This window comes from Lacerta agilis, chromosome 7, assembly GCF_009819535.1.
Source record: "Lacerta agilis isolate rLacAgi1 chromosome 7, rLacAgi1.pri, whole genome shotgun sequence".
Lineage (NCBI taxonomy): Eukaryota > Metazoa > Chordata > Lepidosauria > Squamata > Lacertidae > Lacerta > Lacerta agilis.
In genome coordinates this window covers 76,717,924-76,736,041 of record NC_046318.1, presented here as the reverse complement: position 1 = coordinate 76,736,041, position 18,118 = coordinate 76,717,924, and the positions used below count along the sequence as shown (strand labels likewise).

The following is an 18,118-nucleotide window of genomic DNA, read 5'->3' as shown; positions in this document are numbered from 1 at the left end:
GCAGCTTATAAGTGGATCAGACCAGAGCGATCAAGTCTCTTCTCCTCCAAACGCCTGCCCGAGAAAGGCGTGTCTTCAAACAGGCTACTAAAATTATAAAGAGATGGGGACCTCATTAGGGAGACAAGGATCTGTCCTGGAAGAGGCACTTTTCTGGGCTGTCACACCAGGTAGCCCGCATCTACTGCATGGAGAGGTCAATATGGAAGAAGATGCTCCTGGAGATATTTGGGTCCCAAGCCATTTAGGCTTTAAACAATCAAGTAAGCAACTTGAATCCAACCTGGAAAACAACTGGAAACCCATGCAGCTGTTTTAAAGCGAGGGGTAATGGGCTCACAGTCTGCTGCCCCACCAGCATTCTTGCTGGAGAACCTGGAAAAAGCAGGTGATGGGAAAGACCTCTGCCTGCTCCAAGGTCTTGGCAAAGTCACTGCCAGTCACGCCAGACAACTCTAAACTAGGTGAGCCAAGTGTCTGATTCAGTATAAGGCAGCTTCCTATAATTGTGCAAAAGCAGCAGAGGAAGAATGGGCAGGGTGCGTGTGTGTGTGTGTGTGTGAAAATGTTTTAAACACAGGAAGCAATAGAAAGAGAAAGTAGAGAGGCCTCCTTTTCGTCCAGTTATTTCAGCTGAGTGACTCCACATTCAAACCACAATGCAAGGAACGGAAGCTGAGCACACCTGGTTCCTTCTTACACCCTCGGCCTGGGGCACATCGCCAACCAGATGCAAATATATAACACAGCCCGAAACACAAAAGACTCAGAAGAAAGGAATAGAAAAGGACTGGAATGCAGAACTGATGGTTGTTGTTGTTGTTGTTGTTGTTTGTAATCAGTTAATTACCCCAGCTTGCATGGCTTGCAGATATGGCCCAAATCAAACTCTCGTCCTTCTTATCTAGACCATTGAGAAAGTGACAGGGCAGGGATGGAGAACCTTAGGGCTGGGGAATGGCAAATTTTGTCCTCCAGACCTCTCAAGTCACATCCTTTCCCCAGTGATTTTCCTTTTCAGTTTTGATTGTTTTGAGCATTTTTGTCAGGTTGCAATGTGCCCTGGAAATCTGATATTTCATTTTGCTTCCCTGGATGAGCGACAGAGAGGAGACACTAGCTTACTGCAGAGGTTGGGTGGCCATCTGCCATGGATGCTTTAGTTGAGATTCCTGCATATTGCATACCCTCCAACATTTCTCCAATGAAAATAGGGACGTCCAATTCCATAATGATGATTTTACTGTTAATACCCCACACATCTTACTGAGTTCTCCCAGCCACTCTGAGCAGCTTCCAACATATATAAAAAACATAATAAAACATTAAACACTTCCCTAAACAGGATTGCCTTCAGATGGCTTGAGGGTCAGGTAACTCCATACCCTTCAACATTTTTCCAATGAAAATAGGGACATCCTAAGGAAAAGCGGGACATTCTGGGAGGAAATCAGAAACTGAGATGGCTTCTATAAATCAGGGATAGCCCTGGAAAATTTGGGACACTTGGAGGGTCTGGCATTGCAGGGGGTTGGACTAAATGACCCTTGGGTTAGTAGTAGTAGCAGCAGTAATAATAATAATAATAATAATAATAATAATAATAATAATAATAATAATAATTTACTTATATCCCACCTATCTGGCCAGGACTCCTCAGCCACTCTGGGTGGCTTTGAACAGGATATTAAAAACACAATAAAACATCAAACATTAAAAACTTCCCTAAACAGGGCTGCCTTCAGATGTCTTCTAAAAGTCAGATTGTTGTTTATTTCCTTGACATCTGATGGGAGGGGGCCACCACCGAGAAGGCCCTCTGCCTGGTTCCCTGTAACTTCACTTCTTGCAGCAAGGGAACCGCCAGAAGGCCCTCGGAGCTGGACCTCAGTGTCCAGGCTGGACAATGGGGGTGGAGACGCTCCTTCAGGTATACTGGACCGAGGCCATTTAGGGCTCTAAAGATCAGCACCAACACTTTGAATTGTGCTCATAAACGTACTGGGAGCCAATGTAGGTCTTTCAAGACCGGTGTTATATGGTCTCGGCGGCCACTCCAACCTTCCAACTCTATTATTCTATAATTCTATGAAATGTGTGTGAGAGAAAACATTTTTGAATGTGATTTTAAAAAAATATATATATGAAGAAATGGAAAGGAATGGATTGATGGGAGTATTTATGCATCATCATCGTCAACAGCAGCAATGATCATAGAGTTGAACTGTACATCCCATGATCCATGAAAACAGAACTCTGTCCATGCTCTTACCTGCTCAGGGAGGAGGTGTCTGGGACATGGTACATGAAGACTTTCCCTCTGCCATTGCCAGCCCAGTGCCGAGCCATGTCTATTGTGGGGCAAATGATGAACTGGTCCCTGAGAAACGGCAAAAGAAAACGATGCTATGCTCAAGAAACAAATGGCCAAATAATAACAAGTTGCAACGAAGGTGCCTCAAATGGAGAAAGGAAGGAGATAATGTACAGAGAGGCCTCATAATAGCGGGCTAAGTGAACAATACAGGGGCTAAGCAGCGCTGCTGAAACTTGCAAACTTCCTTTTATCCCATTGTTCAAAAACAACAAATAATTCAACAAATAAACTTGCACAAATCTTATACAATCAAATAACCGCTCTTTTGTTTTGTGGAAACAAATCTGTTTATATAAAAAGAGTGCCACCAAACCGGGGGTGGGGGGGGTAGGAAAAAGCTATTTTAAATACTGGTATGTTTTCTCTGGGAGAAGGTTTAGACCAGTTGTTTATTATTTATTTTTGTTCTTCAAATTTCCTCAGAGACACTCCCCCCCCAAAAAATGAATACATGATGGAAACCTGCATTCCCATTCAGACACCGCAAGTGCACATCTGTAAAACACATTCTTAACGAAGTGATCTGCAAGTTGGTATAAACCTTCAGAACTGGTCTTTGGGTTTTCCCCCGGAGTATTTGCGAATGAAAACAAAGCTCCACTATTCTCCCGCGAAGGTGTCTCTGTGCTTTGTTCCACCTGCTGGTCTTAAATTGCGAGTTGCTTTTTTCCATAAGGACAAGACTCACCTGGGATTGCACAGCAAGAAGATTCATAATGGAGGGCCAGACTCCCTGGGGTTTAATTTTACCCACCACTATTGATCTTCCCTTGCAATCTTCCATTTACAGTTGAATGCTTGCTCTACTCATTCTACTCATGCTATTCTCTGTTCTTTTTAAAATGGAAAATCCTAGCACCTACCTACCTACCTACCTATCCACCCACCCACTCACCTACCTATCTACCTACCTATCCATCCATCCACCCACCCACCCACCTATCTATCTATCTATCTATCTATCTATCTATCTATCTATCTATCATCTATCTATCTATCTATCCATCCATCCATCCATCAGCTCTTCAGACAAGACCTACTGCTGCTTCCCTTGCTGAATGATGCTCACAGAGGTCATCTGTCTCTGCAAACCCCACTTCTGGCAGGGAGTTGCATATTCACCCTCCCTAAACATGACATCATGCATGATAGGGCAGGTGGGAGAGACTTAGCCAAATGAGGAGACCTATTTAGCCCTGTGGGTTCCCCATCCCTCCTCTCCTTTGGGTCCCATGAGAACTATGACTCCCATCATGCCTGACCAAGGTGGATGGTGCTGGTGGGAGCGACATTTGGGGACCAAAGGTCGGGGAAGGCTGCTTCATGGTATGCTTCTTCCTTTGCCTTCCTTTGTAAAGCTGGGAGGAAGAGCTCTGCTGTACAGACACAAGATATGTGTCCTTTCCTACACGTTCCTGAGAAATAATCTGAGGCTTCCAAAATGCTCATTTCACAAAGACTGCAAAACCACAAGGTTGACTAACCACCTCATGATGTTTAGCAACGACAGGAAGCCATTCCAGTTTTTAACAAGTGATGCTCTTGTTCCTGGGAGCCAGATGTTTTGAGCTACAACCCCCACTGGCCATGCTGTCGGGGACTGGTGGCAGTTTTAGTCTGAAACATCTGAAGGGCAACAGATTGCAAGAGGCTGGTGAAGACCATGATGAGCTAGGCAGATGAATGGCCCGCCATGGCAGACAGCACAGCTTCCTGCGATTTGGGGGAAGGCCATAACTCATCTCTGGCATCCATAGAAGACACCTGACTTTTAGAAGACATCTGAAAGCAGCCCTGTTTAGGGAAGCTTTTAATGTTTAATAGATTATTGTATTTTAACATTCTGTTGGAAGCCGCCCAGAGTGGCTGGGGAAACCCAGCCAGATGGGTGGGGTAATAATAATAATAATAATAATAATAATAATAATAATAATAACCATACTGAGCTAAATGAACCAATGGTTTAACTCAATTTAAGGCTGCTTCTTACTGAATGTTGCACCCTGACATCTGCTAGTAAAAAAATCTCTTGCATTACCATTCAAAGCATTGATGGATTTACTGGGTCTAGGCCAAACCAGGAGCCAATGGCTCATGTAGTTGCTGAAACAATTGTCCCTTGCCTGGTGAGACTCAGCCATAATTGCTACCTCTAAAGTCCCAGGGTCTGGTCTGAAAGCGCATGCGGCCATCACCTTGCTGCTAATAAGCAGATATGGGTCTGGTCAGCACCTGTATAGGAGATCACCTTGGAACCACAGGAACACTGCCTTCTACTCCAGGATGCGAGAAAAGTAGGATACAAATGTAAGAAAATACAGGAATAATTTTAAGGGGAGCGATGTCCCAGACACCCACAACATTCCTCCCAGATTTCATCCGTCCTTAGCATGTCACTGTTGTTCATCTGCAGATGTTTCCTGCGGTGACCCAGCCACCTCCAACAACTCTCAACCCATGTTTAAAACATTAGGAAGTTTGCGGTGTCGCTGATCTGCTTGTTGGAGAAGGGAGCCGCTAGCATGAAAAGCAGAACGGCAAGGGTTCATCTGCAAAAGATTGTGGGACTTCGTAACGTGTGCGGAAAAGGTTCTCTGCATCTCAGCGGCTTTTCTGATTTGTGGAAAAGTTGTGCTGCAAAGGAAGACATGATGGAGCTGACATGCTGGAGAGTGAGGGTGGGGTGGTTTCTTATTATTAAGGACCTATATGGGGAACTGGCCAAATTTAAACCTGCGGAAACCACATAGGAGAGGCCGAAGAAAATGAAAGAAACACTCGTAAACCACAAGACACGGCATGCAGGGGCTACAGCTTAACCGCTAAGACCTCCTTCTTGCTGTTTATAACCTCATCTCAAGTTTGCTAGAAGGATCGCAACCCACAATTCAAAACTGGGCTATCTATCTAAGGACTTTTTTCTTTGTTAAAACCACTTTCATCTTCCATCCATACGCTTAGGAACAAGTCAGGAACCCCATCTCAAGTTTGACCCCCTCTATAGTGAGTAGCAAAACATAAATGGAATCCCGACATCATCACACTGTGTGTTTTGCTCCCCGTCACTCAATTGTGGCAGTCAACAACGGGGAACAGGTGGGGCAGGGGAAACACACAAGCTACCGACCTAAAAATGAGTATGAGCCCTAATTTCCCATTTACTCAGTGGCACTCCCAACATCATTTACAATAATCCTAAAGAGAGAGAGAGAGAGCAGGAAAGACAGAGAAATGGGTAGCCTGTTGCCTTCCAGATGTTTTGGATTACAACTCCCATCAGCTACAGCGAGCATGGCCAGTGGTCATGGATAATGGGATTTGTAGTCCATTGTCATTCCTGACTGGGGTTGATGGAGCAATACGACATATGGAACGTCTCCACTGGTTTACAGTCTATACAGGACCTATAGTAAACAAGCAGGCAGTTGATAGAAAACACTTCTCTTCTGTAAATGACCACTGGGAGTGGAGTGTAAGAATGGGGAACCGGCAGCCATCCAGATGTTGTTGGATTCCAACTCCCATCAGGCCCAGCCAGCATGGCCAATGGTCATGGACGACGGGGTTGTAGTCTAACAATATCTGGAGGGCCGCAGGTTCCCCATCCCTAGCTGGAAATGGGTTTTCTGTGAGTGCTTGTTTTCTCCTGAAGTAGTGGCTTGTAAACGCAGGGAAACCGAACGGACTAGACTGGGAAGTCAGACCACCAGCATCACATGGAAAGGAGCAGAAGGGAACAGAACGAGGCAGTACTGCTGCAGTGGCTGACTAAAAATGTGCAAAATGTACACAGAAAAGCGGGGTTGCTACGCTCTGGGTGCACACGCCTTGCAGACTTGCCACACATGTTTAACCCCCTTCAAGAAGAAGAAGAGTTTGGATTTGATATCCCGCTTTATCACTACCCAAAGGAGTCTCAAAGCGGCTAACATTCTCCTTTCCCTTCCTCCCCCCACAACAAACACTCTGTGAGGTGAGTGGGGCTGAGAGACTTCAGAGAAGTGTGACTAGCCCAAGGTCACCCAGCAGCTGCATGTGGAGGAGCGGAGACGCGAACCCGGTTCCCCAGATAACGAGTCTACCGCTCTTAACCACTACACCACACTGGCTCCCAAGGCCACAGTAACTGGTGGTACTGGTTTGCTGTGGTACCAAATTGCGCACAGCACTGACGAGCTTGTGCCCATGACGTCACAAGCCCCTCCTTGCCCTCATCCATCAGAGCAGTTTATCAGCCTTTTAAACTCAATTCAAACAAATCAAGGACACCGGTGGTCTCTTGACTATTTAAACTTCTAAGCATCGGATTGCTCTACAGTGAGGAAAAAAACCACACTGAGATTCCCTTTTGATATACATTTGCATGTGCTGCAAATTGGTAAAACAAAATAAAAAAAAAATTCTTTCCAGTAGCACCTTAGAGACCAACTAAGTTTGTTCTTGGTATGAGCTTTTGCGTGCATGCACACTTCTTCAGATACACTGAAATGGAAGTCCATTTCAGTGCAATGCAAATGGGTATTCAGCTAGTGAAATCCTAATAGCGAACTTGTTCTTCAAGTGTGGATCATTATGTAGTCAAAACTGCCTCCCCACCACACGAAGGAGCTTCCAGCAGGTCCAAGGGGAACCTTAGCAGAAAAATAAAACAACTTAGATTGTGGGAAAAGGGGGAGCTTGGAACCAAAAGGGCCTTGAAGATTGAGCATGATCAGGGGACATGGAACTCTGGCTGGCTATTGAGAAGATGGACAGAAACCAGAGAGGATGTGTGGAATGGAGTGCATTGGAAAAGGGTCTGGCTGGCTGGCTGGCACTCTGAACAGGAATGCTCCACACTGCAATGTTTTTGTAGGTCTCCTTTAAAAACACAAAATGGCATCCGAGCACCGCAGAAGAGTTTCTCACCGTGTGGCGTTTTCCAAAGCCCTGGAGAAGGAGGCGTACTCGGTGGAGGAGTGCGTCAGGGAATAAAACCAGGTGGCTGCGTCCAGCACGGCAGGATCGGCGTCTTCTCCGCCCAGGGAGTTTTGGAGAGCCTTATAAAAGGCTACCTTGCTGTTGACGCGGCCTTGGCTTACTTCGAATCGCTAGGTGAGAAGGAAAATGGGATTTAGAAGAACTCAGGAGCACAGCTTATAGAATTAAAAAACAACAACAACAGGCAGACTGCTACCTTCCTTCCTTCCCTGAAGCCTAATCGTGCACGGAAGGTGGACAGAAACACATTAGTTTGCACATGTATGAATCTCTCCGCTGATATTCAGTGTCTGCATGACTTTTCAGAGAATAAGCTGCTTGGTTTTGCTATTTCAGTCGAGAGAAAACCACCCTCTTAAAATAAGCAGGTGGTATTCAGTGCTAGCCTTGCTCTGAACAGATCCGTTGAAGTTAATTGACATGGCTAACTCGGGTTCGTTAATATCAATGGGTCTACTCTGAGTAGGGCATTGTGGAACACAACCCAATGGCCCAGATTCAACTAACCTGGCATGCTAGGGGAAGCCAGGGCAAGAGCAATGGGGCTTTCCACCCCTCTCCTGCCCCTGGGTGCCCCCTGTCCTCCCCCCCCCCGCCCAAATTCTGCTCTGAAGGGTCAGGAGAACTTCCCAAACAGCACACAGGGGGAGGAGACGATGGTTCGTTCCATCCGGCAAGCAGAAAGGCTTGTGGAGCCAGAACGATCGGAAGACCGTGGCAATGAATTCCCTGCAATGTCTATAAATTGTCACCTACACTGAGATATGTGCTCAGTTCAGGCTTAACAAGAAACCACAATTTCCTGCTTACGTGGACAGGTCCCACTGCTGACACAGGGAAATAAAAAGGTCGTTTTTAACAGCCAGTGGAAAGCACACTGCTGTAAGTTCCTGCCACAACTCAGAGGAAAGATCGTTCCACAGGCCGGGCACCACCACCGAGAAGGCCCTGTTCCAAAATGCCGTACGATCCACCTCTGCAGATGACACTGCCACTAACAGGGCCTTGTCCAAGGATCATAGTGAACGGGCAGGTCTGTACAGGAAGGCCGGAGGCAGTCTTCCAAGGCATCTAGTCCCTAGTTGTTTGGTAACAAAACCTTAAATAGGACCAATAATTAAATGACCTCTCTCTTCCATGGGGTAGGGTCAAAGAAGTTTGCACTGCAAGGAACACACACACAACCCAGCTGACCTGGAATCCTGCCTTCCTCTGTTTGTGGGACTTGGCATTCACAGAAGTTCACAAAAGATGGAAATTTGGATTCTCAGAATAATGAATTCTCAGTATCTATTTCTGTCCTTGTGCAGCAGTTTTGTGGAATACATATATAGGTCTGTATATTATTATTATTATTATTATTATTATTATTATTACATTCATATTATACCTTTTTCTCCAAGGAGAAATACATGGTACTTTTCCTGCTCCCCGTTTTATCCTCACAACAACCCTGTGAGGTAGGTTAAGCTGAAAGACAGTGACTGGCCCAAGGTCACCCAGGGAACTTCATGGGCAGGTGGAGACCTGAAGCCTGGCCTCCTGGGTCCTACATCCTGACACTCTAACCACTATACCACACTGCCTCTCAGGCCTGCCATAGTTGCCCGGAGTACCATCAGGTAGCTGGAGTTTTCAGTGACCATAATACAGCAGATTAAATTCTCTAGGAGCCACCTAAAGGGCTATCATTATATTCGGGTGGAGTTCAATCGCATACTAGCAAACTCATGTTGGGAAATTCAAGCTGGATTGGAGCTGTCGCACAACAAACCTGCTTGCCTGAGAATCAGCCTTTCTTTTTTTTCTTCAGTAAGGAAAGTGATGGGGGGAAATGTGAGATAACACCTGCTTCAACACAGCATTGTCTAACTGTGGGAATATTTAGGAGTGTGGATGAGTATATATTATCTTATATATATCATCCCAGCTTGTGTGAGCAAGCTCCAAACTTAGCAGTTACATTCCCTTTTAAAACACAGCAGAAAACGGTTGCATAGGCTTGCTAAAGCCTTTATAAGAAATATGTATTCCTGGTATATTCCCCTTGTTCCCCCTTAAAGGTAAAGACACAACACAGTACTGATTATAAGATATAAAAGAGTTTACTTACAGTCATCCATGAGTTACAGTACAGGCTCAAAGAGGCAGATAAGCTTAGATAAATATATTTACATGTGGTGAATCTCATTCCATAGGGGGACAGGCTTCACCTCTGCTCCTCTCAGCTGCAAGCTGAGAGAGAGCATCCTGCTTGTTCAAAAGACGAGGCAAAATGGAGAGTGATCTTTGGGATCTTGTTCCCAGGTAAGACCACACCTACTTCTGGTTCCTGTAACTCAGTCCAGGTAAACAGGAAGTTAAGCCTGGAGGACTGAGTTACCTTCATGTCCACTCTAGCAGTGTTGGGTTTGGCTGCTCTGTGTTTACATCCCACACTAACTTCCCCGCAAACAAATTGGAACAAATGCTCATTCATTAACCAGTGTCACCTAATCCCCCTGCAAACAAAACCAGGATGAATTCTCAGTAAACAGGTCATCTGGAAGCTCCGGAATTTGCGTGAGTCATTCAGAAATCCATTCAGAAACGATGAAAGATGTCAAGCACCCGCCCCCGTTCTCAACAGAGCAAAGGGTTTTGGGGAGGACTCCCCCCCCCCCAATACATCTTTTAAGGAATAATATGTCTCTGAAATATAATTTCCTTTACCGTCTGTTTTTAAAGAGTAGATTTCTCCCACCCCCGAACTGGCTATAGAGTCATTTCCTGAAAAGCTGGAAACCTGAGCATCTTGTTGGCGGGAGACGTGCGACTGGCTCAAGAAACTGCCTGGAAACATCTCTTTCCAAATAGTTCCACAGAGCAACTCACCATTTTGCTTTCTTATCATTGGCCTGACTCGGGGGAAAAAAACCAAAATTGTTTGTGTGTGTATCAGTTTGTACACTCAAATGGATGTTTAGGCCTCAAACTCACAAATGCCAGATCCCTCATGGTCAACGTATGTTTGGAATGTAACGATTTATGCTGCTGACAGGATCTCACATGGTGAAAAAAAAAAATTCTCCCGCACTAGGGCTAGCTGGACAGATCAGTTTCTCATTTTGCCAATCCTATATTCAGTCTGCCACATCCATGCCTGAATTTGTGATTGATTTATTTTTGAAGGGGGAGGGGAAACCTCCCTAATTTTTTCCAAAATTTTAGTGAGCATTTCACTTAACACACACACACACTTTTGCAAGCAATTTTCCCCCAACATAATGCAAATTCCCTTAAAAGGCACATTTTCATCCATAGCTTCCCCTATATATACAGGTGAAATTCGAAAAATTAGAATATCGTGGAAAGGTTCATTTCTTTCAGTAATTCAACTTAAAAGGTGAAACTAAAATATGAGATAGACTCATGACATGCAAAGCGAGATACGTCAAGCCTTTGTTTGTTATAATTGTGGTGATTATGGCGTACAGCTGATGAGAACCCCAAATTATTAAACTTTGGCGTTCTCATCAGCTGGACGCCATAATCACCACAATTATAACAAATAAAGGCTTGACATATCTCGCTTTGCATGTCATGAGTCTATCTCATATATTAAACTCCATTGGCTAATGAAAACAATTGCTTACATAAATGGACTTTTCCACGATATTTTAATTTTTCGAGTTTCACCTGTGTGTGTGTGTGTGTGTGTGTCGGAGAAGATTTCAAAAGATAGTTGTGTTTTGGTTCGCATCTGGTTTAGAAAAGTGTGAGTTAGGTAGGCTTGTGTTAAAATTGATCCCCCATTCCTACCCACAATAGGAAACTAGCTGGTCAGGGAGGAGGTTGGGCTAGAAGCTTTTCCCCTGATTGATATCTAGTTCTCCACATTTTTTTCCTTCAAGAGTACAGTGGCTATTTTGGGTGCTGAGATCTCACCCCCAAAAGCTATCTCGCGTGGTGCCCCCAAATGCACATGTTGGGGCGCTATGCTCTCATGTGTCTTTTGGGTTCTGTGATCTTATGCGGGTCACGTGACTCGCGTGGGAGCCCAGCTGGGAAGATGCGCGTCCCGATTTTGGGACTCAACATGTGAGAGGGCATGGTATCAACCGACCTATGCGTGATGCTTTAGAAAGAAAGTTGCAACAGGTGAGTTGTCGGTCGGAGATACGAGGCGGAAGGCAAAATGAGAGTGCCCCTTCCGCCCATTGGAAGAAGGGGGAGTTGCAGGCAACACGAGCCCTACACGTGCTCAGGGGATGGGGTCATCCCCTGGCACTAATTGGCCGAGCCCTGGGTGCGGTGCCCAGGCGGCCGGCCAACTGGCGCGGTCGCTTTGGGTGTGCCTGCTGCACTTAAGCAGGGCGCATCCAGGGCTCGGTCTCTTGCCCTAGGCATTGGATTTTAGGGTAGGTTGGAAAGGTGGGGGGGGGAGGACTGGCCATCACCTCCCCCCAAATGGCTGAAGGGTACTTCGGTAAAGGAGTTCGGTGGGGCGTGGCCACTGTCCGGAGCCGTGGAAGGTGAGGGCCCCAGGCACGCCCCAGGCCGGTGATCGCAGGGTGAGTCCCTAGCTGATGTGCAGCAGCAGGGGCTCACCCATCTGTGGTTAACCCTTCCCGGACTGCCAGCACAACGTACTGGAGTCAGATATAGTCGGCTGATCCAATGCCTAAGTCAATACCGCTCAACATCCATAACCAATAAAGTTGTGGCCCTTTATTTGCCCAATTTGAACCTTACATATGGTGTCTTGTGTCTTCTTTCTCCGGGGGAGGGATAGGGTCCTTGACATGCAACTGAACTGGTGTCTGATTCAGTGGCAGGTATAGATATTCTGATTACGAAGTCGGAAGAATATCCAGCTCACATCATGGCTAAAGGGCCTCATTTCTGACAGCAAAGGTATGGACATGAAAACAGGCTGGTACAGTCATACCTAAAGCCTAGAAGTTCAAAGCTGGCACTGCTGTGCTGCAATGAACTTGCCAGTGTGTACAAGTTATTCTGTGTTACCCGTTGCATTCACAGTTCCCTGGAGGATGAGAGGAACCGGAAGAAAAAGAGTGGTCTCCCCTCTCTTCCAGTTGCTCTCTTCTACCAGGGAAGAATCAATGAAGACATTAAAAGGAAAAAAAGAACGAGTGGTTGCCTAACTTCTTTTTGACATTTCGGAGCAACCAAGAGGCTATTCTTTTCATCTGATGATGAAAAGGCAGACAGTCGTGTGCAGTAAAACTGGCGATAATTGGCAACAGGTCGGCGCAGAGTGCTTCACAGGGGGAAAAGAGAAAGCAAGGAGCCATCGGCCAGGATGCTGAGATGAAATGACCGAGAACAAAAGGAGCGTGTGCTGCTCTTTGTGGGGAAGAAACGCTTTCAGGACTGTCTGCCTCCTGAATACTTCGGCACACTCACAGACATTTCGTCTCTCGTTATCTTAATTTGAAAAACGTGGGCTTCTCTTTCGGCAGGGCAGCTGGGGAGATGAAGCCCCAGGGACTCTCTGTTACACTGCCCACATCTCCAAGAGCAAATCTGGGATTACAGTCCCTAGTCAAAGCGGCGTCGTGTGGAATCTGCTTGCCAGGAAGCCTGCAGGGACTGAGGCCCCCCCGGATGACAAATCTGCAGGCAAATGTGTACAAGAGTCGCCTTATATCAAGAAGAGTCCCTTTCAGTGGGGGGTGGAGTGGCAAGAGGCGATTTATTTCGAAGGTCTGTAAACCACTTGATCAATGAGGTTATTTATTTAGAAATAAAATGGTTAATGGAACACAGCTAAATCTCACAAGCCAGCTAAGAACAAACATACACAAAACCATATCTAAGGCAAATATACGCCACGGTTGTTGAACAAAACACACACACACACGCTTTCACAGGCCATGAAAGTGGGGTGTTTTAGGCATGGGGAGGGCAATATTCGTAGGGACACTAAATTACATTTCTATCCCAGCTTTCCCCCAAGGACATGAAGGTGGTATAGATGGATTTCCCCCCGCCTGTAGATCCTTGCAGCAGCCATCAGTTGCTATTTTAATTTCCTCAAAGCCATCAAGGGTGATGCAGCTGCTGGTAGCATCACTCCTATGGGAAGAAACCGCAGGGATGGCGCAGACTGTTTAACACCAGTGCATGGTTCTCTAGCAACAGAGGATGGGCATCCTCTTCCTCCTCTCTTCTCAGTCAGTCTATCTCCATTCTGGCAATTATACTTTCACTTCCAGTGAGAGCCAGTGTGGTGTAGTGGTTAAGAGCAGTAGACTCGTAATCTGGTGAATCGGGTTTGCATCCCCGCTCCTCCACATGCAGCTTCTGGGTGACCTTGGGCTAGTCACACTTCTTTTGAAGTCTCTCAGTAACTCACCTCACAGAGTGTTTGTTGTGGGGGAGGAAGGGAAAGGAGAATGTTAGCCGCTTTGAGACTCCTTAGGGTAGTGATAAAGTGGGATATCAAATCCAAACTCCTCCTCCTCCTCCTCCTCCTCCTCCTCCTCCTCCTCCTCCTCTTCTTCTTCTTCCAGCCAGGGCCGTCTTAAGCATATCCGGCGCCATGGTGCAAAGATCCCTCCAGCACCACCACCACCCTTTCCCAGAGTTGTCAACCGTTTTTTGGGGCTGGAGGAGGTGGGCAGTGGCTGGAAGGCGGCTCCTCCGGCAGGGAAGAGGCAGAGGCTGGACGCAGCACCTCGCAGCTCAGCTGGCCGCTTCGTGCCACGGCAGGCAGCACGCCCAGCGAGCAGGCCTGCACCAAGTGAGCGAGGGCGCATGCGCTGCTCCTGCTGAGCGTCGGCTCGATTTTTTTCCCTTTTAGCCTTCTGGCGCCCCCCCCTGTGGAATTCGGCGTCTGCGGGAAAAAACCGAGATGACGCTCGGCGGGAGCAATGCACGGACCCTCACTCACTCAGCGTGCTTGTTCGGTCTTCCCCGGACTCTCGTCTGGCACCCTCCAGAACTTGGCGCCACTAGCCTCTATGCGTAAGACGGGCTTCCAGCACAGCAGCGTACCTACCTTAACTGCCTTTGCTCTGCTGATCAGCCCATCTTGTTGAGCACTTCCAATCAGCAGGTCCACCTCCGAAGGTCGAGAACGTTGCAGAGCTTCTGCGAGAGGCTCCTGAAGGTAGACACCGTCAACGACTGGGCTCCAGTACTGGAATGGTCCACTTATAGCCAGGAGCTACGATATGAGCAGAGAGGCAGTCAGTGTTGGGGAGAGGAGGGAGGAAGAACATAAGAACACAGCTGCTGGTTCAGGCCAGTGGCCCATCTAGTCCAGCATCCTGTTCTCACATTAGCCAACCCAACGCCCATGGGAAGCCCACAGGCAGGAACTGAGCGCAACACCTGTCTCCCCACTCGTGAATTCCAGGAACTAGCATTCTGTTGGCAGGTCTTCTTAGGTGAATCCTGCCCAATTTATTTTTTAAATAAATTGCAGGCTGATTCATCAGAGCAACTTCTTAACCCAGGCATAGGCAAACTCCGGCCCCCCGGATGTTTTGAGATTACAGTTCCCATCATCCCTGACCCCTGGTCCTGTTAGAAAGGGATGACGGGAATTGTAGTTCCAAAACATCTGGAGGGCCGGAGTTTGCCTATGCCTGTCTTAACCCATCAATATTCCAGCCATAATAGTGATAGAGGAATGGATTGATCTGTTAGCTTTGCTTGAGCACGTTAATCATCCCACCTTCAAATCTTTAATTCAGTTGTCCACATTTCCACAGCAAACTGTGATTTTTTTTTTTTAAAAAAATATTCCCATGAAAATTTGTCAGTGTTTTGGTGTGAATTTGTCCTAATCAACACATCTTTGTAAGCAGTGTTAATCAATATACACTTTTGGGGGGCAAACAATTCTCCCTAGCATAATGCAATTCTGTATTTTCATTAACATGTGCATTTCAAGCACATTTCCCACTATTATGCATTTTTGTGCATATTGTTTTGTTGGAGAACCGCATGGCAAAAATTGGTGTTTCAGTTCACAAAGTGCTTTGAGAAGGGCAAGTTTGGTCGTTTCTCCTTTAAATGTGATTTATATTGTTACCATTTCTTCCTTCCTGGCAAATACTGATTCCCCAGACTGGAGGGTAATATTCACCCACACAAAATGAAATACCAAGACAAGAAAAGCCTTCCTTCTCTGCTACTGTTATGGGGCAGATATGACCTCCGCAACCCACACATTTTCAGCTCTGCCAGCAAAACAAGAAAATAGGCACACCCTGGTTTGTGCATCGTTGAGGACTTTGGCAGGCAGCTGGCGGAGGCAGGATACGGTTTCTTCGCTGCTGGCTGAAGGGCATCCCAGTTCACGAGCTAAAATGGAAGCTTGTGCCCGTGCTTTCGTCTGACTGATGGTTGACGCAGGAGAAAAAGCAGAACCTCCCTGAAAAGAGAAAACAGACGTTCAAGTCAAGGTGGCTGCGGATGGTTATAAGTGCTTCCCTGATGCATATTAAATCATGGAAAGCAAAGAATAATTATTTCACAGAATCATAGAACCATCATAGCTGTCAAGTTTCGGATTTGAAAATAAGGGATCAGCAGTCTCACCTATGCCGGGGACAGTCACATGTCAGTGGTGGGCGGAGCCAGAAGCAAAAGTGGGCGGAGCAGCAATGTAAACTCCAAGCGGGCTTGGGCTCGGAGCGGAGCAAAGAGGAGGGCAGCCATGTGCTCTGCGCAATGGAGCCCCATCGTTGTCTTGTCTGATCCCATCCAAACAGGACAGGAAGCAGCAGCTGCTCAAAGGCAGCTAACTCTATTGGCTGGCTGAGGGGCTCGGTGGCAACGGATAGGGGCTGATGCAGGGGGAGGAATACACCCCCCTGTAAGCACGGGAAACGGCTCCCAATTGCTTTGAGGGCTGAGGCTTTTCTCTCCAAGTAGGCGAGGTCTTCCCACCCAGTCCCTGGCCAGCAGGGGAGCAGCTGCTTCCATTGAAAATGGGAAATTTAAGGGAAATAAAAAATAAGGGAGAGCAGCGGGAAACTGCTTGAAATAAGGGAGAATCCCGGGGAAAACTGGATACTTGACAGCACTGAGAACCATAGAGTTGGAAGAGACTACAAGGGCCATCCAGTCCAACCCCCTGCCAAGCAGGAAACACCATCAAAGCATTCCTGACAGATGAATCATCATTGATTAGATTTGTGAGATCCATGCCTTTACACAAAATACCATATAAGATTATTAAAAGGGTAGAATTAAAATTATTAAAGTTATTAAAATAGGTTATAAAATTTATGCCGCGCTGTCCCAGCAAAGGAGACAAACAAAAACAAAAAACAAAACCCAAAACCCCCGCACCAAACAGAAAAGAGGATACAACAATAGGTTCTCATGTGGCAAGGACATATACTGTGCTCTACCGGGATTTTTGCAAATCTGCCTGACAGGCCGTAGGGATAGTTTGAAAACGGGCCATGGTGAAAGCTCTCCGAAGGGTGGGATCGGTGATATTCGCCAAGTAATTGGCGCAGGTTTTGACTGTTTTCAGTCGGGGAAACCAGTGGGAGGACCCTGGATTCTGTATTTTTTGTGGTGTCTAACAGGGTGTTCTCGAAGCTACTAGCATGAGTTTGGCCAAAACGCGGGAGGCAGTGGAGGATGGGGGTGCCTGGCGTGCTCTGGTCCATGGGGTCATGAAGAGTTGGACATGACTGAACAACAACAAAGCAACGCTCAGCACCTTTAACAAACTGCAGCTCTCAGAATTCTTTGGAGAAGTCATGGCTGTATATACTACTGTTTTATATGTATGGTGTAAATGTGGTCTAAGGGAAATCTACTTCCCTCTGCCTCTCCCCACCAGCTCAGGTCCTTATCATTAACATTCAGCTGCATTCTCTCATCAGGAAATTGTCTTGGTGAAAGTATGAAGCCACATCCCACTGGGAACTGATAGGCCCCTTTATACAAGTTAATGGGGAGTCAAATATGAGGGTTTGCCTTGCGGAAATAGTCTCAAATTAGGATATCTCTCAACTGCCCCTAGCAGCTGGTTCGCTTCCCTGCCTCCCTGTATAGCTGAATGACTTCTAAGACTGTGTTTCCAAAGTTCTGGTAGCTTGGGGCACATCCCCCCCCCAAAAAAAACTGGATCTGGGAACTATTAACTTGGTGGAAGCACGACTCACAGCAGCTTACAACATTTTAAAATTAAAATTTTATAAAATAGCAATATAAGAACAATCCACTAACGCGGAGGGGTTAAAACCAGTTAAAAGAGATAAAGCCAAAACATAAGAAAGCATTATCTGGAATAAAATGGTTATTAACAACCAGAGATAAACAACATATTGTAATTTTTTTTAATATTTTGTTGGAAGCTGCCCAGAGTGGCTGGGGAAACCCAGTCAGATGGGCGGGGTATAAATAAATAAATAAATAAACAAACAAAATAATAATAATAATAATAATAATAATAATAATAATAATAATAATAATTATAACAAGGGTGGGTTGGGGAAGCTGTCAACCACAATTACAGGACAGAGCATTCCATAATCTGGGAGCAGCCATGGAAAAGGCTCTCTGTTGTTTCCCATTGGTATCCACACTTTGCATGGACACAGAGCCATGGGATATGGAGCCACGGGACAAAAATTGAGAGCCACTATGGTGCACTAGGGACATGGGTGGCGCTGTGGGTTAAACCACAGAGCCTAGGGCTTGCTGATCAGAAGGTCGAATCCCTGCGGCAGGGTGAGCTCCCGTTGCTCGGTCCCTGCTCTTGCCAACCTAGCAGTTTGAAAG

At 46.4% G+C, this 18,118-nt stretch overlaps 1 protein-coding gene across 1 annotated transcript in view; it reads right to left on the bottom strand.

Moving 5' to 3' along the window:
• Positions 1-18,118, bottom strand: part of LOC117050448 (thyroglobulin-like) — a 50,001-nt gene that overhangs the window by 10,193 nt on the left and 21,690 nt on the right. The window contains exons 2-5 of the mRNA XM_033156112.1: positions 15,582-15,746; positions 14,364-14,531; positions 7,286-7,467; positions 2,273-2,380 (exon numbers count right to left, since the gene is read on the bottom strand). Coding sequence (XP_033012003.1) covers positions 2,273-2,380; positions 7,286-7,467; positions 14,364-14,531; positions 15,582-15,746 — 623 coding nt within the window. The remainder of the gene's footprint in view (positions 1-2,272; positions 2,381-7,285; positions 7,468-14,363; positions 14,532-15,581; positions 15,747-18,118) is intronic.